This window comes from Drosophila ficusphila, unplaced genomic scaffold, assembly GCF_018152265.1.
Source record: "Drosophila ficusphila isolate 14025-0441.05 unplaced genomic scaffold, ASM1815226v1 contig_198, whole genome shotgun sequence".
In the NCBI taxonomy this organism is placed as follows: domain Eukaryota; kingdom Metazoa; phylum Arthropoda; class Insecta; order Diptera; family Drosophilidae; genus Drosophila; species Drosophila ficusphila.
This window is the reverse complement of record NW_025064092.1, coordinates 6,506,089-6,525,971: the sequence shown is the minus strand read 5'-3', so window position 1 is coordinate 6,525,971 and position 19,883 is coordinate 6,506,089. Positions and strand designations below refer to the sequence as shown.

Here is a 19,883-nt window from a genome sequence, read left to right as displayed (position 1 = left end):
TTTAAAAAAATATTTAATTGCTAAATTATTTGGGTTACAAGTTCAAAATTCAATACAAATGACACACACAAAAATTGTACCGTAAATATTCTATCATATTGATTTGTAAATTAATATTAAATTAAATCACTTTTTGGGCAATTTCGTTAAATAAAGTTATTGCCACTCTCTTGTTTTGATATTGATACCACAATGTTTATCAGAATTTGTAATGTAAATTTGCACTTCCTATTTAAAAAAATCGGTTTGCCACTTTATAAGTATAGTATAAAGCTTCCAAGAAATGTCTTTTGATAAAAAACTCACCGTTGTGCTGCTGTTGGCGGGACCTTCCCCGCCGCTTTACTTGCCCCTGCGGCCCCCGACCTATTTGACGAAGAGGTCCTTCAGCGTGGCGCAGAGCGAGGCGTCGCACGTGTCCTTCGAATCGTCCTCGTCGGCCTTGCCGAACCAGTTGAGCGTCGAGCGGACCGCCCGTCCCGCCTGCGACTGGGCCGAACTGCCGGCGGAGCTGCGATTGCGTCGATTGCCGTGAGCGGGACTTCCACTGGCGCTGCCGCCGCTGCCGCCCGAATCCTTGCCACTTTTGGAGGCGGCACCCCGTGCAGCCGCCGACGTGGAGGCGCCACCCGAACCCAGTCCCGCTCCCGACATACTGGCATTCGAGCTCTTCCGCAGAAATCCCTCGATGGCCGTGCCCAGAATTGTGGCATCCACCGTTGCCTTGGTGGACTCCGCCCAGGTCTTTTGCTTGCTGCGCGGCTTCAACTTCGGTTTGCCGGAATCGCCGCCCAGTGGATCCTTCTTCTGCAGCCGCTCGAGCACATCCTTGGATAGCGCCACCGCCGAACTCTTGCTCCGCACACTCTTCTTCCGCGCCAGCGGAGTGTGCCGCTTGGCGAACCAGCCCGTCAGCGTTGCCGATCCATTGTCCTGCACATCGCTCACCAGCTGCTTGGCATTGTTCAGCAAGGACACATCGAAGCTATTCGAACGCGTCGACCGCCCGGCATTCGGATCGAGCAGTCCGCCGCTGGTGGAGCTGCCGGCTGCCAAGCCACCTGCACCTGCACCACCACTCAAACCACCACCACTCGCTTGGTAGCCCGTTGTTGGTGTGGGCGTGGCACTCGTGGCCCGCCCACGAGCGGCGGCCTGAAATGTCTGGCTGAGAAACGGACTGCCGGCGGTCGCCGTTGCCGATGAGCTGGCACTGGAGCTGTTGTCCCTGCCCTCCGGTTCCGAGCGATGCATATCCATGGCCGAGCTGGTCAACGAACTGAATATACCGGCGATATCCGAGCGACTGCCCAGCAGACCAGTGCCGCTGCCCGATTTCTTGCGACGCGTTGATGCCCGAGTTGAGCTCTGCTGCAGATTCTGCTGCTGCTGCTGCGACTGCTGCTGCTGCGTTTGTGGAGGCAACTCGGAGGCGCGACGAAAGGAGCTAGCCAATCCCGGCTGGGGACACTCGGAGTAGCGACGGTTGGTGAACCGCCTGCCCGGCTGACCGGCGCCCACCTCATCCACCGTTTGCACCTCGCAGACCTTCTCGTTCGATGACGTCCAGAGCTTCAAGCGCGCCTTCCTCGACTGCAAGTAGATGTCGTCCATGATGTCCAGCTGCAGGTTGTGGATGCTCCCAATGGGGTCGGTCGACGGGGGCCCGTGTTGCTCTCGCGTCGAGAGTTCAAGACACGGCTGCTCCTGCAACAGGCAGTTGTGATGGTTGTGGGTTGAATAAAAAACAAAAAACAAAAAACAAAAACACCCACACACACACAGAAAAAAGGAGAGGAGAAAGGTCCGTTCCTTTGTTGAGCGAAACTTATGAGGAGCAGAAAAGTAGAAAGGAAAAAGTGCTAGCCAGATCTGCTCAAAGGTAACGCTCTAATTAAATTCCAGCGGAACAACAGCCCTTTGCCAGCCTGTTTATAATCCCTCGGACAAGTAGGAGTGCATTTTTTTTTTGTATTTTTTAGACAACACAGCAGTATCCTGTTGCACTCCTTTCGAAGGTGCTGATTACAGCGAGTAAACCGCTTAATAAAGTTAAGGGATTATCATGGAAATCAGGATAAGAAGCGAAGAAGAACTCGATATCAAATAGGTCTGGTGAATAATAATAGTAATAATACAAAGTATCTGTAGTTCTGGTATCTATTCACAATAATATCCCTATGTTAAGTAATCATATTTTTGAATACGTACGTAATGAAATCATTTTAAAGAATTTAATCATCAGAGATTTCAAATTGGAAAACCTTTAAAAGGAAATTTAAATTATATTCTTAATATCATACTTTCGCCGGAAATCTCGCATTCTTTTTGATTTTAACTCTCTAACCGAAATTCATTTATTCTAAGTCCATTACTTTTCTAATTTTATCAGTTTTTAAAGTGGCATGCCTTTAAAAGTTTGTATTTTATTTCTCAAACAAACTGCATAACTAGGAAAATTTGAATTTTATTGTCCGAATTTTGTTTGCTTTTACCTATAAATCCTTAATTCAAATTTAACCCGACATTATTTGTAACATCAAGTACTAATCAAAAGAGTTACTATATATTTATTTGGAAGCACTTACCCATTGCTGCTGGGATAGGCGGCGACGGATTCGCGACGCGATCGCCCGAAGAGGGTGGTGGGCACCTTGGAGATGGTCACCACCGAGTGCCGGCGTCCGGTGGGGGCGGGTGCCTGCGACAGGGTGGCCAGGAAGGCGGCCTCCTTGGGGGTGGGGCCGGAGCCCTCGCCACCTCGCTCGGAGAGACGGCGCACCTGGCTGGCGGTGATGCCATCGGTGACCTGTTGCGACGGCAGCGAGTGCTTCCTGGCCTCGCGAGGATCGCGCCACGGGGAGAGCAGATAGGGATTCACCGGCGAGTCGATGTCCAGACTGCCGCGATTCGAGACCGTCGGCTCGGAGCTGTCCTCCTGCTCCTCGGGCTGGTTCGACTCCTCCACCACAATCAGTGGCTCCGGGGCGCCAATCCCGTGGGATCCCATCGGTTGTGGCCGCTGTGGATGCTGTGGATGCTGGGGGTTCTGCGGGTTCTGGGGGTTCTGGGGGTGGGGCGGCGGACGGGGGTGACCCGGTCCGGTCGACTGACCCGTGAAGCGGGCAAATGGCGAACCACGGAAGCGTAGCGCATCTACGAAGTACAAAAAAGGATTTTTAATTTACTGATAGCTTTATTACATTTACATTTTAACAAAAAAACCTTGATATAACCTTCAACCAAAAAAAAAATATAAAAGCAAAACAATAGTGGAGAAAAGAAAATGATAAAGAAAGGAATTATGTCATTGCTTTCAGTTATTAATTTGTAAAATATAAATTTAATTTTTTATAATGTAACTAGTGCACTGATTTATTAGTTGGCACTCACATATTAATAAAGTTAAATTTACCTAAAATTTAAATATAATACATATATGAAAACATTTTCTATAAAAAAGAACTCTTTAGAAAAGCAAAAAACCAAAACATAGATATCATCTCCTTAAAATCCAAGGAAAAATAAAACCCTTAAAATATAAAATACAAATATATATAGTATCGCAGAATATTTTTTATCGGCTTAGGAATTTTTCTAAGAACCGTACTTATTTGAAAACACTATAAAATTTTTTACAATAAGAAAAGTCAATTTTTTTTTGCACACAATAGATTTGATGCCTTGAGACCATTTAATGTAGGCAATTTAATAAGTACGCGTTGTATTTGGCCATCTTTTTTACCAACAACATTCAAAAATAGTGATTTCCTGGAATAAGGTTTTGAGCCCTAAAAAGTGGCATCTCAAAGTTAAGCAATCTGCGTGCAAACTTTTTGCTGTTTGCAATTTGCAGATTTTTAAGGCAGAAAAGACAGACAGACTTGATTCGACTAGACACGAAAATTGAAGCTGATAAGTGTATAATTGAAATGGTTTCTATCACCTACAGAGGTGCACGGAATTTGAACAGTTGAACCATTGAACAGGTGAACATCTGAACATCTGAACAGGTGAACAGGTTGCTGCAACACCTGGTGCGAAATGGGCGATTTGCGATAGGCTCAGGGGGTCCTGGTTCGGTCGAGTGCTCCATTAATGGCTCGTCGGCTTGTCACTTACCCATTTTGCACAATTGCTCAATTGCTCGCCAGCGGGGAATTCGCTGCCGACTGTCTTCTTGCGCCGGACAATCTGCTCCTCGCTCCGACTCCTCCGCTCCTCTCCTCCCCCTCCGGTGTCCTTGCTTCGCTTCTCTGTCCTCTGAAGTGTCCTTGCTGCGAACGAGAGCAACCAGAACAGACCAAACAGTTCAGTGAGCGATAAAGGAACACAATGCTTTAAAACGAGTCACATTCTGTTGTATGCTCTAAATAATCAGCATTCACATTTTATGCGTTTAATTCTTTGCGTAAAAAAAAAACCAACAAAATATACGTTGGAATGTAAACTTCAAGCATTCAACTCTTTAGGCAATCAAAATTAAAATTTTTGTCATGGATATTTACATATTATCTTAATTATCAATAATAGTGAATATTCACATTTTATCACGAAACCCCACAACAAATATTTTGTTGGATTTTACTTCAAGTATTTAACTCTTCAAGCAACTTCTGCAATGCATATTTGAAATTTATATTTTCACATGCGAAAACAATTAAAAATTCATTAAGACTCCGGCATTAATTGTAAAACGACACTAACAATTTACTTCAAGTATTTAACTCTATAGGCAAATTTTTTAAGCGCACATTTTCAATCTAATCACAAAACAATTTATATGTTTGGAAATTGTGGTGAATATTGATTGACAGATATTAAAATGTATAACGAACACAAATCGAGCTTAATAAATATTTAAAAGGCTAGAATAAAGTCTGCAAAGCTCAACATTTTTACACTTCATATATATGAACCTTAAGTAAACAAATAAAATAAAATAAATAAATCAATATTTCAAAAACTACACATTTTCAAAAATCAGAAGTATAATTTTTTTTATAAATTACAAAGTTGTATTAACTTGTACTTTAGACTTTAAATCAAGCAAACACTTAAAATCACTGTAATCTTTTAAATTTTCTTCCACAAATGCCTCAAAAACATAATTACGAAAATATTTTGCATAATAACTATTGGATAAACCTAAAATGTTTACATTTGACTTTAAAGGCGACGCATAAGCGCAGTTCGCTGAATAGGTTTCCATCGCAAATCCGAACTTTTCGAGAAGATTACGGGGAATATGATATCAGAGGCTGCGAAGGACTGTTGCACACACAATTAATAGCTTTATCCCTTTTTGGTCTGTGAATATTTTAAGCGCTTTTTGCGCGCTGCGCACTCAAATTTCCCAGATAGACCACCGCATGTGGCAGATGTGGCACACACACACGAACACAAGCACACACACACACTGAAACCCAAAGGGTATTACCTACGGCCAGCTCATGTGTGAATCCTTGCCTCTGCGGCAGGTTAAATAAAGCCGGGCCAAGCTCCGCTCTTCCTGCTCATTATCCTCGGCAACAAATTGCAAATGGCAGCAAAATCATGCATCAAAGTAATTAAAGCCACTGTCCAGGGACTTTTCGCTTCGCTGGAAATGACTGCCCCTCCACTTTCCCCCTCCCCTTTCCCCCCACTTTCCCCCGCTTTTCCCCCACTTTTCCTGACCGGCGATAATAAGCATAAAATTATGCAAAAGTTGAAATGAAATTTCACCATAACTCAAATGCCACTGGAGTTTTTTTTTTTTTTTTTTTTTTTTCTTTTTGGTATCCTGAATGTTGGCCAATAGCAAAGGAGTTCAGGCCGCAACCTCAACTGTTGCCAGGATAAATGCCAGCTCTATTCCTTTGAGTTTATATTTCGTTTTGTATTTCTTTTTTTTATTTCTTTTTTTATGCTTTGTCAATGCTGTGATTCATTCGTTTGCCATACAGCCGCTGGTATTTTGCTGCTGGTATTTTGAATTGTCAAACGGAAGTGAAGTGCGAGTGGGTTTTATTAGATCATCTCGACCACTTGACAAACGCAAATTAGATTCGGTTAGGCGCACTTGCATAGCGGACAGCCACATTCACATTCACATTCACCAGTTGCTGCAACTTGGCCAGCACAAAGTGGCAAAGTGGCAAGTGGAAAGTGGCAAGTGGAAAGCGGCAAAGCAACAAATCGCAAGTCGCAAATCGCAGGTCCAAAGTTCCGAGTCGAGCAAGTCGCAAGTTCATTAAGCTTGTAAATTGGCAATCAACACCAAAGTTGCGGCTTTGTGTTGGAGCTAATTAGCCTGTCTATGCCACTGACAGGACTTTCCCCCCTCCTCTACTACCCCCCTTAAAATCCCCAAACCCCCCTCAAAATCTCAGCCCGCGCTATCCATATTCTTCCGTCAATTATCCTTTCCGGAAAACGTTTCACGCTTTTCTTTTGTCCGCTGAGGTGACTGAAAAGCTTGAAAAATATATCAAGAGATCCTAAAGTACCAACTAATTAGTTGGGTTTTAAGTAAAACAATTATAAACCCCTCATAAACACGGGAATATTAATTAAGCTTAGCTTTTGTTTTCCACTTCCAGTTTTCAAAGGGTTTTCAGCTCATTTCCAAAAGGATATTCCCTCTCTCTGCTTTTCCGCATTGCATATCCTTTTTGGCATTTTGCGGTTGTGCAGCAAATGTTGCATGTTGCGAACAGAACACAAAATACCAGAAATGCGATAACCAAAAACCAGTTTCCACCAGTTTACCTTCAATCATTTCCCAATTTTGTTACTTTTTGAGGAATCATTTTCAGTTTTTCAGTTTCTGCAGTTTTGATCAAATTATGCCATGATACCCTTGTGTGTGTACATCCTGTTCGAAACAGAAAATGTGAAAATCCCGGCTACTTGAATTTCCATTAAGGGGGAAAATCAAGGGTTCTCTGTATTTAAGCTGAATAAAATGGCATTTCAATTGGTTGCCCGCCTCCGATTTTTGCACAAAAACCGTGTGATGTGTGTATTTGGTTAGTTGATTTGAGTTGCCACACACATTTTCAACGCCAATCTGCCACTCTCTGCCACCCAATTTTGTGGGTGATTGATTGACTCGACATTGGACAGATGGAAGGGACGAAACCGAGAACAATTGACGGATTGAGGCAGATTGACGGTTTGAGGAGTTGAGAAATTGAGAAATTGAGTGGAGCGACCACTTCGATGTGTTCGCTCAATTTCAGCTAAGCTTTGTTTAATGGACTTGCACGACACAAACAGAAAAACCAAAAAAAAAAAACGGAACAGAAAAAAAGTTTACAAAGCACTTTGCAACGTGGCAAGTGGAGATTGGCGATTGGCGATTGGGTTGAAGGATGTCCATCAGCACTTTTCCTAATGCAACCGGATTGCATATTAATGGGCATTAACATTCAGCATTCGTGTCCTGGCAATTGCTCTTAATTGTCCACTGGGACTGGTTCATCCTTGCCGCACATATCGCCCATATATCGCTGCCACTTTGCCCGCCTTTCTACTTAAGTGGCATTGAGTAGTTCTGCTTGCCACTCCCCCCCCCTGGATTTCCATTTTTCCAGAGAAAGACATTTTTAGATTCTCCCCCTGACAAGAAAACCCCCTTTTACACCCACTTCCCCCTACTTTTCTACACACTCTCACACACACACACAACTGAGGTGGACATTTGAAAAGCCAAAGGTTAGGGGTTAAACCGCATATGGCCACTGGCAGCCGTTCGCATTCAGCATTCAGCATTCGCATTCAACATTCAACGTTGAGCATTCAACATGCTGCATATAGCGTCCACATCTCCATAAGTTCCAGACTTCAGATTGAGATTCTAGTTCGGTTTCGGATCCACTTTCCCCATTTCGCATTGAGATTCAAAGGCTCCAGGGAGAAGTGTTTGTTATTTGTGCCTCTGCAACTTTCACTTTTCCCTTCTGCTTTTTCTTTCCTATTTTTTTCTATTTTTCCTGTCGGCTTATCAACGAATGTGGCAAGTAATGGGTACGCAAACAACTCAACCTGTTGGAAACCTAAGCCCAAAACCGTATAAATTATAATTCCATTCTATTACTGGGGAAAGGGTATGGGTGTGTGTGTCTCTTTGTTTGTGTGTATCTGTGTGTGTGGCAGGAAAGGAGTTGCCCCCTGCTCAAAGGATTCCTTCCTCCGTGGGAGGAGAACAGCATGATTGCGGCTTTGCCGGCTGACTTTGACATGCAGCAGCAGCCGTGCTGCAGTTAGCAGTTAGCAGCAGTTGCACCTGGCAACGCAGCTCCACACACATACACATGCACACATACACACATGGCTGCCCCCTCATCCTTGAATCCTGCTGCCACTCGAGCAACCATTGCGGTAACTCCGCACTTTAACTCGGTTTTTCGGTTTTTGGTCTCGGTTTCAGTTTCGCATTCGGTAATTCCATAAATTCAGGCATTTCATTTCATTTACTTAATACTTTCCTAAATACTTGATTTTTTTCGAAGAATTTATATTTATTTTCTATTTATTTTTAATTTCTTACACACTTCACTATTTAAAAAAAAACAATATGTTCGTTTTCCTTTAAGTAATTCGAAAGGTTCTCCGCACTTTAACTCGGTTTTTCAGTTTCGATTTCGCTTTTAGTTGCACATTTGGTAATTCCATAAATTCAAGCATTTCATTTCTTGGTTTTACACAATCATTTTCTAAATACTTTTCCAAATACTCGATTATTTAAAGAACAATGTGTGTTTCTTTGAGCAATTTGAAAGCTTCTATCTTTCTCTTTCTCTATTTCTTTCTCGCTTTTTCTCTTGTGGCATGCAACTTGTTTGTGACAGGCAACGATAATGCAACCAGGATATGAATGTGCGACCATGAACAAGGACTCGAATTCGAATTGGGATTCTTTTTGTTGGTCATGGTCATGGCCTTCCTTTGACGATGATGTCCTGTTGCTGCCCCCCGCAAAAATCTATGGGATGCAACGTTTGTGCAACGTTCGCTTGCAACTTCCCCTTTTGCGTTTTGAATTTGAGTTGCAGTCGCAGTCGCAGTCTCAGTCTGATTCTGATTCTGAATTTGAATTTGCACAGCTCTTCAAGGCATTGATAACATTGTTATCAGTTGTTGCATGTAGTTTTCCCTCTTTTTTTATATACAAGTACATCTATCTATATACATTCTTTTTGTATTCGGCAATTTACAACTATAAAGTTGTGCAGGATATAAGTGTGTGTGTGTGTGTTTGTTGCACAATACATTAACGCGACAAGCGGAAACGGAAATGTCACACATTTGCTGCCGCTGGCAACATTGTGGCAGGAGCCGAGCTGCCGGGCAGGAAGCGAAGCGAAAATAGCAATCAAAACTTAACTGAATTGCAGTGCACATGATGGTGGAAACAGGGAGGGGGTGCAGAAAAAGGGGGGTAGAAAAAAAGGGGGAAGGAGGGTTGCCAACTCATCCCACTTTTCCTTCGCCTACACAGTTGGTTGAGCGAATTAAAACATAAATGCATTTGCAGCAGGCCAACAGAGAACCAAGATGCACGATGGGTGGTTTGGGTGGTTCGGTGGGTGGTTTGGTTGGTCGGTTCGAAGGGGGAGGGGAAAGCGGGAGGACCGTTTACTCCTAATCGAATCGAACCCAAGTGGACCGAGTGGAAATGCCAGAAAATTTGCCTGGCCCTGGAAAATGTGCAAAAAACAAAAAAAAAAAAAAACAAGAAAAGAAGCTAGCTTCGGCAAGCCGAAGCTTATATACCCTTGCAGTCATCAGTTGATCCAAATGCAAAAAGGCTAAAAAACATCAAAGCTATGACGATTTTTCTATACATTTTCCATATTTTCGCCATACGAACATATGGCAGCTATATGATATAGTTGACCGATTTTTATAAAAATTAATTCGTAATTCAAAAGTCGTTAGAAAACTCTATATTCCTAAAATGGTGCTTGTCCGATGAAAAACAACGATGTTATAATTTTATTTCCGTTATCAATATTGATATATTGATATATTGATATATTGATATATTGATATATTGATATATTGATATATTGATATATTGATATATTGATATATTGATATATTGATATATTGATATATTGATATATTGATATATTGATATATTGATATATTGATATATTGATATATTGATATATTGATATATTGATATATTGATATATTGATATATTGATATATTGATATATTGATATATTGATATATTGATATATTGATATATTGATATATTGATATATTGATATATTGATATATTGATATATTGATATATTGATATATTGATATATTGATATATTGATATATTGATATATTGATATATTGATATATTGATATATTGATATATTGATATATTGATATATTGATATATTGATATATTGATATATTGATATATTGATATATTGATATATTGATATATTGATATATTGATATATTGATATATTGATATATTGATATATTGATATATTGATATATTGATATATTGATATATTGATATATTGATATATTGATATATTGATATATTGATATATTGATATATTGATATATTGATATATTGATATATTGATATATTGATATATTGATATATTGATATATTGATATATTGATATATTGATATATTGATATATTGATATATTGATATATTGATATATTGATATATTGATATATTGATATATTGATATATTGATATATTGATATATTGATATATTGATATATTGATATATTGATATATTGATATATTGATATATTGATATATTGATATATTGATATATTGATATATGGATTCAGATCGCAAACTTCTGACTGAAATTATAATACCCTTTTGCTCTGCAAGGGTATAAAAATCTGAGAGGGAGAAGCAAAAAAAAAACCGAAGGAGAAATGTGGGCTGTAAAACTGTAAACTGTTGCGCCCACTGCCCATTACCGCCCACTTTATCTGTATATCTATATAGGTATATGTATCTGAATATGTATGTGTGTGTGTGTGGTAGAGCTTATGTGAGTGTGAGTGTCGTCTTCCTCTTTTATGGAACCATACAAATTCGAGCGATTCCTGCCTCCCAGAAGCTTTAGAGCTCCTCCTGCTCCTGTTTACTTTCACGTCCTGTACTTCGTAGTCCTGTATTCTGTACTCGGTAGTCGGTAGTCCCTATTCCGTAGTCCTTAGTCCTTTGCTCGTCGGTCGGAGTTGGTGGCTCTGTCTGCTCTTGCTTTGCTTCCAATTGAATCAAATTGAATTCAATTGAATTCGCATGTTGCTCATTGAATTGCACAGATTATGGCTAAAATACAATTTTAATTTCACAGAAAAAAAGTATTACGGAACGCTCCGTCGCTTTTTCTTTCTTTCTCTCTCGCTCTTTTATTCCGACTGTCCCATTCGCATTTGATACCCTGCAGCGGGTGTTTTTTTTGTGAGCACTTATCAACTGGGAAATGTGTGCGGAAAAGTTGGGGAACAAATAAAGATAAAGATGGCTGTTTATGGGATTTTAGAGAATTTTTCATTCATGAAATGTGCACTTATTTTTTGTGACAAATTAGAAGGAAATATCTCATTTTGAAATACAACATTTTACTAAATTTAGCTATTCGAGGTTTTTTTACTATGCTAAATTATGGATTATGGATTTGAGACTTTTAATTGCTCATAATGTGGGAAAAGCGATGGTACATATTTTGGCATTACAATATAAAAAAACTGTAATAAACGGTCTTTTATATTTTATGCACAATATTAATTTTAAAACTATCAGCCAATTTAGATTTTAGTAACATTTGCATTTAAATTTTAGAGAGTCTTCCTCCCCTTTTGAAGTAAAAAAAATTACTAATTATAATATAGGCGTACTTTTTATTTATTTTTTTAATGTTAATCAATTGCGAGTAATGCATTTTGACTTCAAGGCTTATTCAAGTGTTTTTAACAAACATTTTTTTTGAGTCATTTTGAGGCTGTTGGAATAACTTGATCTGGCAGAAGTTAACTTCAGTTTATCTTAGTTTTGTTTATTTAATGTAAGCTTTTCAACATTCACTGATATCGAAGATTTACAAATAATAATTTTTACAAACCGCAAGGGGCAATGGTAACTGCGATGCCCGCACTTGTCCAATCTTTCGGGCTTTTAATTAAATGTTGTCAGGTAATTAAAATGCAGCTGGCAGAAATGACAGGAGTGACGGGGAGCGTGTAAGCTGCTTTCTGCCACTGCCACTGGTCTCTGCCACTCCTGCTTTCTGCCTCTGCCTCTCTGAATCAGAATCTGCCTCTAACAAAGCCACAACCGTTCCTGGGAACTAAGCCGTTGTCAGGAGGAGTCCTCCCTCCAACAGGGAATATCAACCGGGCAACCGAGGAACCGAGGAGCAAAACTGAACAGGACCTGGCTTTGTGACTGGCCGAGGCCACCAGGAGTCCTCGAGTTGCATTCACTCATTGTCCGAAAAGGGGGGCTTGAAAAAATAAAAGGGGGGAGGGAGAGCAACTCGAGGGGGGCGGTGGATTTGGGGGAGGGGATTTAGGGGAGGGGCAACAAAGGCTCGAGGTAATATTTCACCAGGCTAATCGCATGGAGCCCGGCACTTTGCTTTGTTTTACATCGCACAATGCTGGTCAACTGGTTTAATAGGGGGGTTTTTGGTGGTTTTTAGAAAGTCGGACTTTACATCAAGTTTTTGATTGAATGGAATTTCGCATTTAATTGAATTTTCGGTTTCCATGCGACTACACGCACTACTACTGCCCCACAAAAAATTCTACGGAAAACACAGGGGAAAAGCTGCTGCATGCGAATTCTTAACCGCTGCCACATGATTATCCTCGAATTTTAAAAACCAGCAGCATGAGTTTCCTCTCCACCCCCCTCGAATGCCAGATATCAGCGAAATGTGCAAAACTAATTAGCTTAGATAACACTGCGAACAACACATAACATCCAGCCATTTGCCACAAAAGAGAGAGAGCGAGAGGGAATATAAGCGGGGAAAGGGGGGTGGGGGAAAGGGGGGATTGGGAAAATGTTGCATAAAATTGGGCGCCAGTGAAAGTGCAGTGAAAACTTTTGACATGTAACAGAATGCGCTGAGCCAGGCGAAAGTTATCAAGAACATTATACATCGTGTTTATGTGTTGGCCTCGTTCCCAAAAAAAAAAAGTCAAAACAGCTTGTACTATTTACAATATATATATTGTAAAACTAAAAAAAATAAGAGTAAACTGATTTACTGACATTCTTTTTTAAACTAAGTGAGAACTATCAATCACCCAATGTCAACTATTTTGACTTAGTTAGATTTTCTTCTTAGATATTATTACGTAATTTCTAAGCATACATAAATTGAATATTAAAACAAAACAGGAAAACCTATATTTATAACCCAAAAATAAATTAAATTATAAATAATAAATATTGTATCCCATTCATTTAATAAAAATCAAAGCTTGTTGCGCTGGTGTAAATAAAATAAAACTAAATGAAACAAATAAATCTAATGTTTGCTTATGGCTAACAATTATTTAAATGTTGTTTGCTGAAACTAACAAATAACAATGCAAAAATCATATTTATTTGCACTGTGTTGCAATGATTCCAATACAAGTTGTTCTACATTTTGATAAAAGCAAATGGTTTTTAGTTGTTTACGTCAAAAAAAACAAAAGGTATTGTTTTTTGTAAAAGCTTTTGTTTTATTTATGATAAATAAATAAATAAATAAATAAATAAATAAACAAACTCAGCAAGCTTTGTTTTTATGAGAGCTCAACAATTATCACTGCTAAAAGCAAGGTTTTATATAAATATCTAAAATATGAATAAACGGAAATTTGAATAATAAAGAAATATATTATATTTCACCAAAGTTTTGTCATATTAATAGCAAACTATATATATAAATGGCCAATATTTTTATATGAATAACTATTAAACGAAAACAAATTCAATAGACATTTAAATGCTTGCAAAAGGCTTTATAAATATTTGAATATAAATAAATTTTTTTAAGTGTTAGCAAATATTTGCGCGTTTTGTAATCGGCGTTTCGGGTAAACATTATAATGGAGTGCGGAAAAGCTATCAAAGGGATCACATGTTGCCGTAACATAATACCCAAATCGAATGCATTATTAAATGGGCACTTAGCCGTAAAATGGGCTGTGCCACCGGAAGCAATGCAGTTATTAAATAGCGCCAATTATTGAATATTCGATGCCCTGGGGAAGAAGTTTACCACATCGCCCCGAAAGGCTAGTTTTGCGGCAATAATTAACGCGGCGAACACAATGTAAGGGCCACAATTTGTTAATTATTTTTGTGCATTTTTCCCGCAAATGAATGAACACGAAATGCAATTACCCAGGAGGCAAAGAAAAGGCACACAGACACACACAAACACACAAAGAAACACTAGCACACACTCACATACATACATGTTAGAATTCAGAATTAAATATTCATAGAATCATTGGGATATAATCAGTGGAGAAACATGCTTGATTTATCATTCATAATGATCGGCCACTCCCCATTTGCCATTAATTAATTGTTTATTTAACAGAGTTGCGCCGCAATTAATGCAGTTACGAATGCGGATGCGGATGTGGATGCGGATGCGGATGCGGTTGTGGACCACACGACTTCCGCTTCGAAAAGCTGACGGATGTGGGCGTTCCACTCCGGATTTAATTTGTTTGTCTAATTAAACATTAGAGCGGATTATCGACTGTCGGCTCCTTTGAAGTAGAAAACTTGAAACTTGAAAGTTCGAAGTGGAGAAAGTTGAAGCAATCGATACGAAAATATTGCTGTGCAAATAGCCACATCGAGTCACATAATTAAGGCGCTTCTTGCGTTTATTTACCAGCTGGCTGAGTGGACCTCCTTGAGCTTAAGCCATCTTGAAGTTTGAATTTTCCCAGGAATTTCGTTCGGCTATTGCAATGCGCACACTTTGCGCAAAAGAAATATAATTAAATCTCTCGCTTTGTGGAAAAAAAGGAAATATTTATGCTTGTGCGACTTAAAGCCAGCATTTCATTCCGTTCGAATGGAAACATTTAATATGACAAATATGTATTTACCTTTGTATAATATTGACCCCAATGTCGCATAAACTTTTTCCGTGTAAGCAGAGCAAATAAATAATAATAGAAAATGTCCTCTGTCTCGCAGCGAGGACATCTCTCTAAACCATTTTGCCCCTGACCAATTCAAACAGCCACTGAGAAAAAAAAAATGGAGCAGGGGAAGGGAGGAGTAGGAGAAAGGCGGTGGGGAAGGTGGTGGAGGGGGCGTGGCAAGGCAAAAGCGTTCTCCAGCACACTCTCAATTGTTTGTGGTGCGTAAACATAAATAAATTGTTGAATATTGCTCGACTTGGTCCTTGGAGAGCTACCCACCACTCCGCCCCCCTTCCCTTCTCCATTTCGCCATGGCCATGGCCTTCACCTCCCCCTCCCCACTTCCAACCCCCTCGACTCCTTCTTGATGTGCTTTTAATGATTTATGGCAGAATGCAAACAACCAAACGAAGTGGGTCTGAAACGCAGAAAAATTCTAAAAAAAAAAAGACAAAAAAAACGCAGCTACAAAGTGAAAGCAAAGTCTATACATTCTGTGGTTTTTCGGAATACCCAAAGTACCCCACTCCCCCCTGAAAACGCCCCCTCCCCCTTTTCCCCCCTCCCTTTTGGCCCCCTTGAGACCGCAAGTTTACTCAATTTGATTTGCTGCCCTCGCTCGACTCTCACGATTATTGTTATTAATTTTGCGAAAGAATTTCGGCTCTGCGGCATTAATAAGAAATGAGAGAAACCCAATCGATAGTTGGTTCGTGGGAAAAGCTCCCACAAAGTTTCACCCAAGGGAAAATGATGGAAGGAGGGGAAAAAAAACCCCAAAAAGATCGCTTTAATTTCGAAGAACTTAAGTACTTAATTTTATGTCCAGAGTGATAAGTTCGGAAAAACCAGCGGAAAAGCATTCCCAGAAAAACCAATTAAGACGCCACAACATAATTTCATTTCCCAAATGCCTCCATAAATTCAGTTCGGTTCGGTTGTGGATGTACATTTTAGTTATTATAACTGTACTGTATACTGTAATATTTTTATTTGGAATTAAGCAAGGAGCTTCCACCCAATTTCGCTATCATAATAAATTTGTGAGAATTTTATAACACAAATATCAAATATTTACATTGATTAAATAAGTGGAGAGCCCAGAAATACTTTCCAATGAAAAGTAACTATATTGTAATAAATTATAATTTTTTAAAGGAAGTTTATTTTTAATCTTAATAATCAATAATCAAGAGAGCAAAAAGTCTTGTTATATTATTTTTCTAGTTGTTTTCGACTTCGAAATAACATTGGAACTTCATCCAATAATTTTACTTAATTTCACAAAAATGGCACATTACTTATTGTTCTTTCCAAAAAGTATTTTTGCGGAAGTGATTTTGTTTTTTGGAAAACAAAAATAAATGATTTAAAATGAATAGTAACTATTTTGTAAGAACTCACAATCTTTAATTAGAAAGATTACTTTTGTATCTTTATAATCAAGAGAGCAGAAAGTGATTTTCTTTTCGCCTTCGAAATAACTACAACTTTCTCAAAAAATTTTTCTTAATTTCACAAAAATGTGCACATTACTTATTGTGCTTGCCAAAAAGTATTTTATCCGCTTGGATTTTTTTTTTTTTTTTTGGGGGTGAAACTGATTTTGTTTTTGGGAGTAGAAAAACAGAAATTGTTGTGACAAAAGTTATGCGAACGAGAAATACTTTGCGAGTGCTGTTCGCTTGCATTTTGCAATTAAAGCAAAAATGTGTAACGATTGTCGGACACTTTGAAAGTGCCCCCACCACTTTTCCTACAGTTTTCAGTGCTCTCTGCACTGGCCCCAAGTGGACATAAATTCCACTTGAACTCATTCCTCGTCTCGCTTGCTTTCATTAGCTTGGAGCCTTTGGGGCTGCCCAGTGGCATCTCTCTGCCCCTCATCCTCAAATCCTTGTATCCTTGTATCCTGCCATACTGCCATACTGCCATCCTTCCGCCCCAAAAGATACGCAGCGACCCCCCTTTTTCCCGAGGGTCTGTGACGCCCCTGGTGGCTCCCACTTGTTAAAAAAAAGGGGCTGCAAAAATGAAACATTATGATGACAGTTGCGCGTGTGTGCGTGCAAAAATTGAAATTGAGAATGGCAAAATAATGAATTGTAAATTGCTTCAACACACTCACACACTCATACGCAAGTATGTAAGTATATTAATTTATTTATCATGCTGCGCAATAAAATCAAATAAAAATTGTCCCTTCAGCAGATTTTCCCTTGGCTTTCCCCCGTCGCTCTCCGATTTTTCCGCTTGGCGAAAAATTGAAAAACTAAAATCGATTTCCGCTTGACAAATAACTTAAGTGGCAGTTTATACATGCACACACAAGTGGAGAGTGGGGTAAAAAAAAGAAGAAAAAAAACTGAATGAATAAAAATAAAAATGGAAAGCGTGCACAGAGTTTAAAAAATATTCCACACGATTAATTTTTGCGATCCATTAAAAAGATTTACTCAAATTGACAGAAACGTCGTTTGGAGGCTGCCGAAAAGCCAGCAAAAGCAAGTGAATGTCCTTGCACACACACACAGATACTCACACAGGCACACATACAAACGTAGCCGACGGCCATCTGGGCAGAAGCCACCCCCAAAAAAAAAAAAAAAAGTGGCGAGTGTCTCAATTTGCATGCCATAAGCTGGGCGGCCAAAAGTGGGCGTGGCACTCTGGGGAATGCCAGGAAACAAGTGAAAAGTAGGAGTAAGAGAGGGTGGGGGGTTGAGGGGGTGAGAGGGGGATTCGCGGAGTAGGGGGCACATTAAATGCATGTAATCATAAATTCACACTCATTAAGAGATTTGGCGAGCAGTCAGCCAACAATGAAAACAGCAACACTGCGATGGCAACGCAACGACGGGCGGAGTAATCGCAAATTGAATTTATCCGGAATGGGATCACAGCGATTTGGATACCCTGTAAACGGGGCTCCAAAAAGGGTATGCAAAAATAACCATTTTTAATACATAAAAGTTTTATAATACCTTATTATTTTCCTGCCACAATAATGTTGTAAGTTATTGTTGAAAAATATTTAAGTAATTTGGATCAAAATAACAATACTCCGAGTACTTAATTTGTTGTTTTTTTTTATGAAAAATATTTAAGAAATTTCTATGAATATAACAATATTTACTGCAAGTACTTTAAAATTATGATTTTCGGATAGTATAAAAGGTTAAGTAAGGAATCCTCTATTTAATTGATTGAAATTGTATCTTAAATCGAATTAAAATTCGTCGAAATAATTCAATTCAATTTCTTTAGCACCTGGATATCAGAAAAGTAACAATTATTAGAACATCTGTTTTGCAGTTTTGTATTTTAAAAGCAATATATTGAAACAGTTACTAAATTTCAAAGGTTTATAAATAAAGGATTGAATGAAAAACTTCTGAAACACCTTGACTTTTTCCAGGGTATTTTGCACGGTCGACTAAACACCTTGGGGCCTTTGGACCTTTTTTTGTCCCTCTCCTTTTTGGGCAAGTGTGTGTGTGCGTTCGTTTTCAGTTGGTCCGTGTGTAAGTGTGTGTGTGTGCCAAAAGCAGACCCAAAACGCACACAACAAACGCACAGTGAAAAGACCACAAAAGCTCTTACACACACACATACTTACAGATACACAAACACACACGTATGCTTTTACCCTTTCATTGCCGCGGCAAAAACCCCTCCCCCTCCCACTCCCCTTTTCCCCTTTCCCTTTTCCCATTTCCCCCGCCATTTCTCCACTTCACTCGCGCCGCATTTGTATAAAATGTAAATTAAGTTAATGGTAATAAAGTGTCTATTATGTAAGCAAAATTCACTCAGACACGCACACTCATGTGTTTGGTTTCCCTCGCTCTGTCCCTTTCCCGCCGCTTTATATCGCACCATCTCGCTCTAACTGCATTTGTATAAACGAAATATTTTAAGTGATTTTGAATTAGTGCCACTCGAACATGAAAACTGAGTGATTGAGAGAACGAAATTGAACAAAGGCAATGGCGAAATAGTTATTGATAGTTAATTATGCACTTATCGATAAATGATTATGATTAGATTCACTCATCAAGCGTAAATAGTGGGCGGGAAAACAAGAAAAGTGGGCTAAACACAAATATATCGTGCGAAAATCAAGCAATTAACGTTTCAATAAACCAATTGAATAATTCAGCCTTTGATTGAAGTGGCAACTTGAGCGACTGTTCAAGGTTGTTGGAATTTCGTTGGGAAAAGCGTGTGGGAAAACAAGGGAAACCGGTTGCGGGGTATTGGATTTTCCAAGAAGGGAAAACAGCAGTGGGCCGCAATCTTTAATTAATCAGACACCAGATACGGACACGAAATGGAAACCCCCAGTGTTTTAATGGCAGCTCAAAGATCAACTGGCAAGGATTTTAAGAAGCCTCATGCTCATGGCTTCAACAGGGAATTATGGCCACATCAAGCATGGAAAGCCCTGTAATCCTCTCGAATGAAAATAAAAATAGAAAAATCTGCAAGCCCAGTGAATTTAATACCCTTTTTTTGTTTGCCTGCGAGAGTTCACCAATTAAATTAACTTAGCTTCGCACAAAAAGTTCAAAAAATATACATAGTTTTCATTAAAAGTGGTAACTAAATATTTTCGTTAGTCGATACACACAAGGTACTTTTTCCTTCTGATTTTCCTGTTGTGAATTTTAAAAGTTAAATACGGTTAGCAGACTACGAACAAAACCCTTGGGCGTAAAACTTCAAAGATTTATTCTCGGCCA

At 39.3% G+C, this 19,883-nt stretch overlaps 1 protein-coding gene across 1 annotated transcript in view; it reads right to left on the bottom strand.

The window, feature by feature from the left end:
- The window catches only part of LOC108088723, a 40,143-nt gene that overhangs the window by 4,295 nt on the left and 15,965 nt on the right, over window positions 1-19,883 (bottom strand). The window contains 4 exon segments of the mRNA XM_017186669.2: window positions 307-1,670; window positions 1,673-1,707; window positions 2,589-3,156; window positions 4,123-4,277. Coding sequence (XP_017042158.2) covers window positions 367-1,670; window positions 1,673-1,707; window positions 2,589-3,156; window positions 4,123-4,126 — 1,911 coding nt within the window. The 5' untranslated portion in view covers window positions 4,127-4,277 and the 3' untranslated portion in view covers window positions 307-366.